General features: G+C 43.8%; 1 protein-coding gene across 1 annotated transcript in view; it reads right to left on the bottom strand.

Moving 5' to 3' along the window:
* Positions 1 to 5,083: 5,083 nt before the first annotated feature.
* Positions 5,084 to 13,849, bottom strand: part of LOC143380058 (uncharacterized) — a 44,224-nt gene continuing 35,458 nt past the window's right edge. The window contains exons 8-10 of the mRNA XM_077105171.1: positions 10,814 to 10,986; positions 8,268 to 8,385; positions 5,084 to 5,269 (exon numbers count right to left, since the gene is read on the bottom strand). Of these exons, the coding sequence (XP_076961286.1) occupies positions 5,084 to 5,269; positions 8,268 to 8,385; positions 10,814 to 10,986 (477 nt within the window). The remainder of the gene's footprint in view (positions 5,270 to 8,267; positions 8,386 to 10,813; positions 10,987 to 13,849) is intronic.

The raw sequence follows: 13,849 nt of genomic DNA, 5'->3' as shown, positions 1-13,849 counted from the left end.
CCACGTTTTAGAAAAAATCAGCTCTGCAAGTCATCAGTCCCCTCACTTCTTGGCTCATTACAGATTTTATAAACTCTGTGTGTGTGTGTGTGTGTGTGTGTGTGTGTGTGTGTGTGTGTGTGTGTGTTTTGCTGGGGGTGGAACTCAAGGCCTTGCACATGCTAGGCAGGTGCAAGTGCTCTCCCACTGAGCCACACACCTCCAGCCCTTTGTTACTGATTTTAGTACTTTCATAAGGGTATTAAAGTTGGAAGTACTGGAGTTTGCATTTTCTAGTACTTTCTCAGAGGTCTGATTTATAACATACTGTAAAGGAAGTAAATATATAGAAGCCCAGTTTTTTAAATAAATTAACAAAGTTGTTTCCAAACCTCCATTACCAGCAATATCTTCAACTTATTTGTCAATGATAGATTGACATTTTATATGCTTTTTAAATAGGGGAAGGTGAAAAATGATAAATTGACCATTATTACAGGTAAGAGGTTTTAGTCTACCTCTCTTTTATAGGAGTTTGCCCTCCAGATGCTTTAGAGGGAACTCAAATAAGAATATTTTTTCAAGAGGCAGGATGATACCTCCTTATAAAAGCGACAATCAATTTGTACATTTAAATTGCCAAAGTTTAAAAAATTTATACATCCCTATGCTAAACCTGCTGCCCCATCCACCTCAATTTAGAAAGGGCTCAGCCTCCACCCCAAGCTACAGGACCTGGGGCATTTTATTTCAGGTGAGGGCCTGTAGGGACACTGGTGGCCCCAGGATGGAGTGTGTGTGTTGGGGGTGGGGAGGTGGCCAGACAGGATCACCCATTTCCTATCAAATCACAAACAGTGTCTATGGGTTGAGATCCAGGTTATACCTATTTGGTATAAGGTCTTTTATTGTTATTTTAATTCCCCAAGTTATATCTCAAATGTTGGGAAATGCCCCTAGACCATCTCACTTCAGAAGGTTTTTGTACATATCAGTTTGGTAGATTGCATTATTAATCTACTTTCTGTTCAAAAAACACCAGCAAGGGTTTTTTGTTTTTTTGTTTGCTGAATTTATCATTATCCCATTAAGGACTGACAAATTGCTTGGTAAGATCAGGATTACCTTTTCTTCTTTTAATTTGCTGATAAATTTCCAAGATGCATTCTGCTGTTGCAAGTTTCTGTAATGTTTTTTCTGTGATACCTTTCTATTGTCTGAATTTAAATTAAAATGTTTCTAATAATATCTGTTTGGCAGTGTGTTGCTTTGCTTTAATAAATCTTCAGCATTTAGAGACAGAATAGAGGGGAGCCATGTGCACGTTTAAGAGGTGTGCCTGGAACGCACCCCAGACCTTCCCAGAAGGCCCTTTCACTAAGCTGCCCTGGAGTTTATCTATGGTACAGGGAGACTATGCTGCACCTGACTGTGCTGGTTGACAATATTGAATGTGCTTCATTCCAGGAAGCATCTCTTAACATTTGTTTAAATTTTTATTAAAAGATTCGAATCTGAAATGTTGCTAGCAGATAAACTGCTTAGATAGGAATTTGGGATCAAAATAGAGTCTCATCGCAAGAAATGCTCACAGAGCAAACTACCCCAGGTACTCATGTCTGGGCTCTGGTCTCCCCAACATACCAGCTTCCTGAGTCACTTTTCAATGCTACCTTATCTGACCCTTAGGACAGTCAGGAAGAGAGGGAGGAAGACTTCCCACCTGCCTCTTTGTTTCTAAGACTCCCTGCCATCCCTTTTCTCTGATCTTCAGACTTAACCTTACTTTTTTGTTACAGCAGTTTTTACCTTTCTTGTTTTTATTTCAGAAAGAGACTATCCTACCACCCACTTTTAAATCTTGAGTTGTCTCCTTCTTCCTTGAGAATTTGCCTTCCTAGGCATCCCTGTTCTATTCATTCTTGGTCCTGTAACAACTGTACCTGTACCTAAAGCAATGAACAGTTACCACAAGTGTCAGGGACTGGATTTATCCTCCTGTCTTAAACAACTAGAAAATGCAGAAAAATAAAAGGGATCAGGTAAATGGAAAAGAGAACAGTTCAGAAGACAGTGAAATTAAAATATGGTTATTCAAGAAGTTCAACAAAATTGATGAATCACTAGGCACAGTGATCAGGAAAAAGAGAATGACAGAAAAGACTCAAATTAGCTATATAAATAAAGTGGGAGATGTGGTATTACTGCATCTTCCATAGATGATAAAATAATAATGCATAAATACTATAAACAATGTTTTGTCAATAAATTTGACAATTCAAGTAAATGTTCATAGCATTCTTATTCAGAATCACTCCCAAATTGGGGGGGAAAAAAGCCCCAATGTCCATAAATTGATGAATGACTAAAATGTAGTCTATCCGTACAATGGCACCATTTGGCAATAAAAAGGAATGAAGTACTAATATATGCTACATTACAAATGAACTTTTAAAATTATGCTAATAAGCCAGTCACAGAGAATTACATGTTGTATTATTCCACTTATATGTAATGTTTAGGCAAATCCATAAAAAAATATATACAGAAAGTAAGTAATAGTTACTTAACCTGGGAGGAGGAGGAGGAGGAAAGGGAGGAAGAGGAGGTTGAAATTACAATTAAGAAGTATGGTGTTTCTTTTGGGGGTGTTGACAATATTACAAAATTGATTGTGGCAATGCTTGCATATATTAAAAAGCTATTGAGTGAGACAAGTTAAATGTGTGAATTATATGATATGTGAATTAATAAAGCTGTTAAAAATCAATACAATATGAGGCAGAAAAATAAAGAAAAGAAGGGAAGGGAAAAGAAAATAGAAAGGTGAATCAAATTGAAAGATGATAGATTTAAACTCAATGGTATTGGTAATCATACTAAATATAAACAGTCTAAATATAAAGAACCTTTATGTAAAGGCAGAGATCATCAGATTTTGTTAACAAAGCAAGAGCCAACTATATGCTCCCTATAAGAAATCCACTTTATAAAAGTACAACTTTTTAAAAATAATTTTTATTAGTTGTAGAAGGACACAGTATCTTTATTTCATTTATTTTTATGTGGTGCTTAGAATTGAACCCAGTGCCTTACAGTATGCAAGGCAAGCGCTCTACCTCTAAGCCACAATCCCAGCCCTAAAGGTACAAATTTGAGAAGCACAATTGAATGGAAATGATATGCCATGTAAACATCAATCAAAAAAAGATTGATGTTTACATGGCATATCATTTCCATTATTAAAATATTGGACAAGGTAGAGTTCAGAGAAAATAATATTACCAGGAATAAAAATAAAAATATTTCATAAAGGAGTAAATTCATTAAGAGGACCTAAATGTTTTTGCACCTAATAATAAAGACACAAAATGCATTAGGTAAAACTCAATAGGCAAATTCACATGTGGTTACAGATGCATTATCCCACTCTCCATTATAACTGATAAAAACAGTAGAATGGAAATGAGGAAGGACATAGAAGACCTGAGCCACAGCGTCAGGCAGCCCCAGCCTACTACTGTCTGTTGGACACCCTACCTAACAACAGCAAAACCCACATCATTTCCTAGTGGATTGGAACATTTTCCAAGACAGAACATAACCCTGGCCCAAGAACAAGGCTTTAAACATTTAAAAGGGTTCAAGTCATACAAAGAATGTTTTCTAATCACAAAATAACTAAATTAGAAATAAAAGTAGAAAAAAGTCTGGAAGTTTTCCAAATACTTTTAAAACTAAATAAGCAGTTACAAAAAAATCAATGAGTGAAAGAAGAAATCAAAGGGAAATTTAAATGTATAAAGAGAAAGACAAAAATAAAAGTCAAAATTTAGGATTAGCTAAGTCAGTGCTCAGAAATGTAGAGAAAAAAAAAAAGCTATATTGAAAAGAAGGTCACAAAATAATGACCTCATCTTCCACATTCAGAAATGTGAAAAAAAATATACCAAACTAAAGTTGAAATTATCAGAAGAAAGAAAACATTAAAGGCAAGAGAAGAGTTTGATGAAACAGAAAACAGGGATCCAGTGAGAAAATTAAAAGCATTTTAAATGAATGAAAAGATAAGCTATGGACTGGAAGAAAACATTTGCAATTACATAATCTGTCAAAGAAACTTCGCAAAATTCAACAAGGGGGAAAAAAAGGAATGGAGGCAATAGATTTTAAAAGATACTTTGTCAAAGAAAATAAATATGCAAAGTGCAACACCATTAATTAGGAAAAAGCAAATTAACACCACAATGAGTTTCCACTGCCAACTTGTTATAAAAATGTGAAAAAATTCTTGTCTTTACTGTAAATTCAAACTACTCTTCCACTGGAAGATGGCAAACTCAATCATCTAATATTGACCAGGATAATTAAATTTCTCGAGAACTGCCCCATCCAGGAGGCTTACCTGGTTCCCCTCAAGCAAGCAAGACCTCTGCTCCCTCCTTCCTGTCCCTGGGCTGAGATTCAGCCCTCTGTTCCTGGCCCTGGTGGTTCAGCCTCTGAGGGGACAGTTGTTGGTCTGCTCATCCCCCCTTATAGTTTCTGTGCAAGATGCCATGAACTGAAATATTCCCACCAACCCTGGCCAGGATTAGCTCCTCTCCATCCCAGACTCACCAGCTAACAGTCTGGTGGCTCCAGCTTGCAGTGGAGCATCCCACCCCTTTATCAGCACGACCTCTTTCCACCTCTTCAGAATTTGAACAGTTCCTACATATCTGAGCAAGATGAACTCTGACCTCCCCAAGGTGACAGTTCCTGGCTCCCTGCAGAATTTTCTGGGACTGTTCTCATATTGCAATATCTTCAGAAAGGCTCAAGCTGACGGTGCTTGGAACGGTCTCCCCTCTCTCCACGGTTTACTTGACACATTCCTTCTAAGCCCAGAAACAGAAGCATCCTTCCCAGGAGGAAAGCGGTCATCAGTGCCAGAGGCATCTGCAGCACCCGGAATGTTGTCAAGGCAGCTCTGTGAAGGCACAGGCCCTGGCCACCCAACACTCGGTGTCACTCTGATTCAGCCTAAAGGGCACTCCCTGGAGGACCCCAGGGTCTGGAAAGTGCAGGGCAACCAAGTCTGCCTTGGAGACAATGTCGTAGCTTTTTATAAGGCTTCTTGAACCAAGGCTGCAAGTGGCGGTTCTTTGTTGCCTGCCTTTTGCAGGCTCAGCTCTTCACAGTCTATGTTTGTGGTTTCTTGAGGTCTGTGACTTAGTATTTCCTTCCTCTGCTGTATACAGAAGGCAGCAACTTCCCGTTCTTCCAGATCCAGGCAAGGCTGTCTCAAGCCCTGGAGGAGAGAGAGAGAGCTAAGTATGGTGCTGGGGGACACAGTGCAGGGTCCCAGTGTCAGCTCCCTGGAGCTCTCTCTGAGGGGTTCCTCCAAGTGGGGCTGGTGCTGCTATTCTGAATTTCTACCCCTAATTTGGTGGAGATCAAGGAGCAATGTTGGAGGGGGGTTCTCTGAACTGAGCCTACACAGCCTGAGGACTGGGGATGTCTGTTTGTCACAGGGGAATGTTCTGAGAATGTATAGAGTTCTTAAAAATACTCTCTCCACTCCAGATTCTGCCTCCCTTTGGATCGTGCTTTATGCAAAATATCCACGGGTCTTTAGGTCCACATGGAGCCAGACACAGGTGCATGCCAGAAGCACTCACCTGGCTCTGGGGTTCACTTGCTCTCAAAGGGTCTGGAGATGGGGAGGGGCGTTCTTGCCTCCAGTGATTGCTGCAGGGTCAGTAGAAGGCTGGGGGATTCAGCCAGGGCTCTTGGGCACCAAAACAGCTTCATGGGGCCAGTCTGAGCTTTTGTCTCAGCTTTCCTTCTATTCAAGGGACTTTGGGGTGTGGACCTGAAGGATGCACGTTTTCAAGTGCTCTTCATAGGTCATGTCTAATCTGTGCACTCTTTGAACTTAACTGGTACAAAGTTTCTTAAACTCAAAATGAAAATTCTCCTTGGACTTTTTTTAGCACTTTCATGCTAAAAATCTGTGGCTTGTTGGAGTTTACTTTCTAATAAAATGGACAGAGAAATAAATAGAAGAAAGAAAATTACAAACTGTGATGAGGGTAATGAAGAAATCATAGAAGATGCTAAAACAGAAGAAACTGGGTCTGGTTGAGTTGAGAGCCAGATGGTCCCTGACTGATGATGGTTTGACTCAAAATATTTCAACTTTACGAAGGTGCCATAGCAATCTGCATTCAACAGAATCTTCTCGAATTTTGAATTTTGCTCTTTTCTCGGGCTGGCATTCTGTGGTGTCATTCTCTCTCCAGGTGCAGGGAAGTGGCAGAATTGGGTTTGGCCATGAGATTGCCAGGGTGCACAACCAAGCACAGCGTGTGGTACTGCTAAGCAACGGAGGAGAGGTCTGGTAGGTCAAGTGTATGAAACACATTTCCATTTAGTGATATTTTCAATTTAAAGGGGGTTTATAGTGTGCAACTCCATCGCGAGTTAAAGAACATCTATGCAGAAGGTGTTCTGTCCCTTTTGAGATGGCAGGACTCAAGTTCAGGTCTAAAGGACAAGAAGCAGTGGAAGTGGAGGGCAGATGGGTCTCACACAGGGCGAGCAGCTCACATAATGGCCCTAAGGAAGGTGTTCTTTTAAACATGCAAATACTGTCCCTCTTCAGCTTCCACTTAGAATATGGAGAGCTGGAAAGATGGTTGCTCCCACTCTAAGAAAAGTCAATATGCAAAATCATAACTTTTCTTGGACACATTAGAGAGCTGAGTTTGAAGCTCCTCTAGTATGAGATCTAATAAAGGACAGACACCTCACCAGGTGTGGCACTGCATGCCTGTGATCCTAAGTGACACTCTATCTCAGAATAAATATAAGTTGGGGAAAAAAAAAAGCTCTGGGCATGTAGCTCAGTGCCCCTGGGCTCAACACTGAGTACTCCCCTCGCCTCAAAAAAAAAGGCAACTCCAAGGAGAGAAAGCATAAGCACTGGTGTATGTTGGGCACAGCATGATAGGAGGGGAGCAGCGTGGGGCTGCCATGTGAATGGATAAGATTTCAGTTGAAATTTTGAGAAATCACCCATGGACAATGGGAGAATCCATGGGAGCCACAACACAGGAAGTCCTCATCTACTGGTAGCCATTGGTCTCGGACCTCACCGGGTACTCAGGAGGAAGACTCGGGTCAGGGCAGATGCTGGGAACACCTCCCTGGGTGCAGCCACCACTGCCATAAAGGCAACAATCCCCGCCCAGATCCATGTCCTGTAGGGGACGGGGCCTCAAGCCACTGAGGGAAGAAGGGTGAACTAAGGCTAAGATGACACCAGCAAGTTGGACACCTTTGTGTCTACAGCAACTCCACCCACAAAACCCAGCTCAGGTCAGCTCTAGACTGTCCACTCCCCAGGACACCAAGGCCCGGGACAGATGGTCTACCACACAACGTCAAGTTTTCAATGGAAAATTATGAGACCTGCAAAACAAGAAAAAAGAGAAAATGATAAACAAAACAAAACAAAACAAAAACACTGTCAAGAAAAATAATAATTGTTAGGTGCAGGACAGGCTGACTAAGTTGTCTGCAGGGCATGCCAAACAAATTAACTGCAGGATGACCTGGCTTCTCAAACCCTCTGTCTGGTTCTTTATCACCTGTTTACTTCAAGCCCAAATGCCCAAGCCCCCGCTCAGGGCTGAACAAGGCAGCTTGTGTGCCAACAAGGCAGCTTGCAAACCCAGGGACCCTATTAGATTTGGGCTATAAAATCTACCTCCTGCCGCACCCCTCTCTCTTGCTCTCTCTCTCCTTCTCTTTCTCTCTTTTCGCCTCTGTTGCACTGCTGCAATAAAGATCTCTTGGTTGCTCTGAGTGTTGTGGTCACTTTCCTTTCAGTAATCATTTTTAAAAAGCCCAGACTCTGACATGAGCCACTTATTGAAATTGTCAGGAAATTAAAATAATTATGATGAATATATTCATGCTTTAGTGGGAAAAGCAGGCAAAAATGCATGGACAAATTGGGAATCTCAGCAGAGATTAACAACTATTAAAAACAATAAATGGGAATGCTAGAAGTAAGAGAAAATATGGTAACAGACATGGAGAAGGCTTTGACAGGCTCAGTCACAGACTAGATACAGCTGAAGAAGTAATCAGTGAGAGGGAAGGTCAGCTGATAGAAATTAGCCAAACAGAAACAGGAAGTCAGGTGACAGGTCTGGGGAAGGAACAAAGCTGAGTTTGTTAAGCAGAAGAGAGTATCCTTGTAAATATCTGCCATTTACCACATCCCCATGGCCACTTACCCTGAGACTTGCAGCTTCTGCAGCCCTCACGGTCTTGAAGACAGCCTGGAGGAGCCACTGGGCATTGTCCACCAGCAGCTCCTCAAAGGACCTGCTTCTTGCCAAGGAGGCCTTTACACTTGGGAGTGTACAGAAGAAAAGCCAGTCTTACACTGGGCAGGATGGCAATTTCAACTAAATAATAAATGCCAGAAGGTTTTACAACATGAGCCTCTTCCAGAAAACTGGGGTGCCCTGGGGGGCCTATTTGAAGGAAGAATGCTCTAAAGGCTAATTTTACATTTTAAACTGACATTTTTATTTTAATGCTAAAAAAGTGTGACTCTCATAGAATCTATAAATTAACAAGAAGTATATTTTTAATGAAAATAACTGAGCTGATGTAACACAACCAATGCAACTGCCTCAGATAATGAAAGGGAATAAGAAATTTTGTATAGATTTGTATTCAAGTCTTATATTTAAACTTGTGATGGAAGGTCAGACTAAGTAAATTGACATTTCAATAGTATTTGTTTTAAACCTGATTTTAGTCAGGTCATTTTCTACCACTGAAAATAAAAATGCTGTGGAACTTAAGTAACTCACTTTGGCAAAATTGCAAGACCTCCGGGTCCGTTAGAAGGCGGAGAGCTTGATAAATGCACCCGGAATACTCATGTGGTTACTCATGTGGTTCTGCCTTCTTCCTTCCCTTTTCCCTCTTTCTTTCCCTTTTCCCATGTGCTGGGGTGTGGGGAGCCACTTGAATGACCACGCCTTCCAGTCCTGAAGCAGGGATAGCAAGGCATGGCTTCAGGTGTAGGTGCTTGGCTTGAGTTACACCCACCTCTCCCTTGTAATCCTATCCCTTCTGCCCTTTTATGGATAGAACTCCCTAAGAACAGTATCCTCCCAAATAAAAAAGGTCACTTCCAAATGTGTTACACTCTCTCTCTCTCTCTCTCTCTCTCTCTCTCTCTCTCTCTCATCATCATCATCATCATCATCCTCTCGTGACTTTCTCTTGCTCTTCCTTTTGGGGAAAGGAGAGTGGGGGAAAGTCCTGAAGCTTGGGTAAAGGTAAGTCATGTCTGTGTTTTATTTTGTGTCACCCCATATTCACACGAGCGACCTTAGTTCAGTCCCCTGCGATGGATGGGGGTGGCACTGGAGGTTGAACCCAGGCCCTCCGCATGCTAAGCATGTTTTCTGATGCACTGACGCCTGAGTATCAGAGGGACTGCCCCGCCCCCGAGAGTTAGCCAATTTCCAGACGGTAATGAGTCACCTGCAGACACACCTTCCATGTGTGAACCCACCCTCCCAGAGCCCACACCCCCACCTCCTCCTTTACCTGCTTCTCCATTCCAGGCCACACCTATCTGCCCTCATCATTCCAAGGCCAACTCCCATACTCAGAGCCCCTGAAATCCTTCAAACTCACCAGCCCTGGACGTGCCAGCCTGCTTGTGCTGCCTGGCCTGTGCTTCCTGTGAACACCATGGCACCTGCTCTTGCCGATGGCTCCCCTCGCTCCTCTACCGGGGTCTGACCCTGGTGTTTCCTTGTGCGGCCCTGGGTGGCATGCTGTGCCTCCTGCCTCTGGCTCTGTGAGCACGAAACTGCCTTCTTCACCTGTGTGTTTACCTTCTGTCTACCTGGTCAAGGCAAATCCCAGACCCTTATAACAATACCCATATATGAAATGCTAAAATTAAGTAGAAAAATGTTGGCAGCTAATCTTGAGGTGACTGTGTACCTAAGATATTATTTCTTGGAGAAAAGTAGCTAGGTTTTACTTGCTAATTTAAAAACAATTTATATACCTGGTTTGGGTGATATTTACTTTTATACCTCAGAATAATTGACAGTAGCTCTAACTACCGAGCTTTCCATAATGTAAGGGACTCGGGTGGAAAGGGAACAATCCTGTGGTCTTGACCACGTTCTGTACTATCAACAGGAAGCTGTTGTGAGGAGACAGTCAGTGGGAACTGGTCAGTTGCACAGACTGGCTCCAGGCTGGCATGGTCTTCCTGAAGGATGATGTCCATGCACATCCATGGTCCTCTCACTTACCATTCATGAACAGCCAGCATTGTGAATGACAGGGACATATTCTGAGAATGTGTTTGGGTGGTTTTGTCATCGTGTGGCCATCAGAGGGGACTTACACAAACTGAGCTGGCCATAATGTTACTGGGGGAGACAATCTTATGAGACTGCCTTTGCACATGCAGTCCGTCATGGGCCAGAATGTCATTCTGTATGGCTTTTCTGTATTGTTAAAGTTAACTGGTCTTTCATTCAATAAAATTAGTATAAAAACAAATAGAGAACTAATGGTAAAAATTTAAATGTGGTTATAATATAAAGAGATCAGTTGTTTGTGTTTGTAGATTTACCCAAAGTGATGTGTACCAGCAATATGGTGTTTGGAAGGGAGGGGGAAGGAACGTAAACTCTTGGAGAATAAAAAATCAACAAATTGAAGAGGAATCTCACTTTCCCCCTTGGGTCTTGAGATAGCAGAGCTTAGCGTTTTGTGCCAAGCAGCCTCTCACCTGGAGATGATGCGGAGCTGGCTGCTCATGGTTTGAATTTGCTCTGCTGCACAGCGAAGCTCCTGGGAACATCTCTGATCTATGCAGTTCTTAGCAATGATAAGAATAAGTCTGGTGAAGTTTTGTCCAGAAGTTGCAATTTTCTTAGCAGAGGTGATGAGCTGATCTTTGGTCTGCATCAAAGAAACAAAAGTGTTAAAACTAGGTAAATATTGCTCTCATGATTTGTCCCCAAGATGTTGGTGGCAAACTGCAAAGCCTGTCCAAAACTTGCTGGGCACAAGTTCCTTCGGTTCCCCAAGTGAGCATGCTTCAGCATAAGCCACCATCTCCTGAGCCTCCCTGGGTTGGTCAGAAGCTGACCCCTGGCACCCAGCAGAATGTGGTGGCCTTGGCCCATCTGTCTGCATGGGACTGCAAAGGGAGGGCAGCCTCCTGCCATGGTCTCACCCACTGTCCCCAAGAGCTGTGCCCTGCTTTTAGCTGTCAGCAGGTGGCAAGGCATGTGTGAGGCCTCAAGAAGGGACAGGTGTGGGGACATCCAGGCTGGAACAAAGGTGAGTGCTGCCGGGGAGCTCTGCTATAGAGTAGAGCTCTGCTGGGGACTGGTAATTAATAGGCTGAAAATTTAACCTTTTTGAAGTAAGTTTGAGAAAGAACCTCATTTTCCTTTCACAGAGATTTGGACTAAATCAACAGTTTTGGTGGTTTTTTTTTTTTTTTTGGGGGGGGGTCTACCGGGTTTTGAACTCAGGGGCAGTCATCCACTGAGCCCATCCCCAGCCCTATTTTGTCTTTTATTTAAAGACAGGGTCTCACTGAGTTGCTTAGCACCTTGCTCTTGCTGAGGCTGGCTTTGAACTCCAGATCCTCCTAGGGTTAGGGGACTCACTCCCTGGCCCTCTCTCCCCTGTGCACGCTGCCCCAGCTTCTCTGGTCAGAAAGAATGCAGTGTTAGTGGTTTCAGCCTGAGAGGCTTAGCTCATGAGAGGGGTTTGCAAATCCAATGCTAAGGGAACAGGTGCAGGTACGTCCAGCCCAGTGTTTAATTCAGAGCCATTCCCAGCTCCTTGCCAGCCTTTGGAGAGCTCTTGGGAGACAGGAAAAGCCTTGTTGAAACACAGGACGGCAGCAGCTGTTCCCAAATGAGCTGAACCTGCACTGGTCACCTGTACCGTGTACTTCCTTCTGGTTTTTAAAGATCAATGAGGCCATGCCAAACTGAGACCCACCCAAAACACCCACTTCTTTAGGCCCTCCTAGGAGGATACCCAGGTCTTCACACTCTGGCAATTTGTTTACGACATGCCGCCCCATTGGCAAGTAAGTCACGAAATGCATCTTTTGCTTTTTTTGGATAAGGTTTGAGTCTAGGCCGCTGTTTGGTCCATCAGCCTTTCCCTGTCCAGAATGCGGATGAACTGCCAGGTTTCAAGGCCATTGGTCTTTGAGATAAGGAGGAAAGGGAATCCTGGAAGGATAAGGGAGGATGGGTGAGAATGCCTCCCTGCCTCCCTGCAATTTCCTGAGGGTGTTTTTATTTTGCATGTGTTACAGCTTGAAGCCCTAACCTGGACGTGACTGTAGGAATGGCTAGTGTTCTCTGCTGGCACACAGAAGGCCTTTGGCCAAGGAAGATTTAAGATCTGAAGTTAGGGAAATTCCTTGCAAGAGTACCTCCTTGTGTGCAGGGGAAGGGTTCAAACGCACGGAGATCAAGCTGGATTACCCGCCACCCCCTTGCTTCCTGCAACTCCAGCCCCCGCTGCGGGGATGCGGAGCTGCTGGTAAGGCTGCCTCTGATCACATCGTGACATCTGACTGCACTGCTTCAGGAAGTCCTGGTCCTCCATGTGCCTAGCCAGTGCCTCCCAACCAGACCTTTAAACCCTTCTTTCTCGCCCTAGAGCACAGATACTGTGGCTGCTAAAGTCCAGGATCAAGACTGGGGTCTGGGGAGCCGGGGGAGTCCCCTGCACAGGGATTCTCTTTCACCAGGCGCTGTCTTTCCTGTTAAAAGGGGGTCCTTTGGTTTTCCTTTTGTCATCTCCTCCATATTTACTACTGGGAACTCAATGGGTGGAGGACCATATTTTGGGGTCCTTAGCCACCCTGCCAGCACTCAAGTTCTATATAAAATCAGAATATCTGAGGGCTGGTGATGTGGCTCAAGCGGTAGCGCGCTCGCCTGGCATGCGTGCGGCCCGGGTTCGATCCTCAGCACCACATACAAACAAAGATGTTGTGCCCGCCGAAAACTAAAAAATAAATATCAAAAAATTCTCTCTCTCTCTCTCTCTGTCTCACACTCTCTAAAAAAAAAAAAGAATATCTGAGATGCTTAGAAAGAAAAGTCAGCAAGAAGACGTAGCTACCCCCACTGTGCTCTGATGACCCTGGGGTCACTGTTCCAGTGAGGGGCTAACCAGTAGTAATGGGCAGGGATTGGGAACAGGGACAGGACAATGAAGGTCTGAGGCTTGGGTGTGGAGGGGGCTGCTGGGTTTGAGGTCATCTAGCCAGGTACACCCACCCTTCTCTTTTGGACCCTTCACCCTAGACTGAGAGCGGGGGCCCACATGGCTCAGCCGTGGATTTGGGAGCTGCTGTATGCCGTAGATCCACACCGGAGGCTTTCTACGAGGCTCTCATTGCCATCTTATATCTTCCTTTCACACACTCAGCAAATGGACTTCTTATTTTTTTCCTTGCAGGTGTGTTGATATCAAAGAATGCTTACTTCAACTTAACCAAGCAGAGGGAAAAAGAGAACTAGAATAGGCCTCATATAATTGAAGTTGGCCCCCCAAGGCTGATGGGAGCAGGGTCTCCCTTCAGGATGAGTGGCCCTGAGTGGTCAGCCTTCAGGAGGTGGCTGCTTTGGGGATTTTTTTTGGGGGGGGCGGGTAGTACTGGGAATTGAACCCAGGGGTTTTAAACCACTGAGCCACATGCCCAGCCCTTTTTGTTTTTTATTTTGAGACAGAGTCTCCTTAAGTTGCTGAGGTCAACCTCAAACTTGTAATCCTCCTACTT

This window comes from Callospermophilus lateralis, chromosome 14, assembly GCF_048772815.1.
Source record: "Callospermophilus lateralis isolate mCalLat2 chromosome 14, mCalLat2.hap1, whole genome shotgun sequence".
Classification (NCBI taxonomy): domain Eukaryota; kingdom Metazoa; phylum Chordata; class Mammalia; order Rodentia; family Sciuridae; genus Callospermophilus; species Callospermophilus lateralis.
Note: the sequence above shows the minus strand (reverse complement) of the source record. Positions and strands in the feature narration are given on the sequence as shown.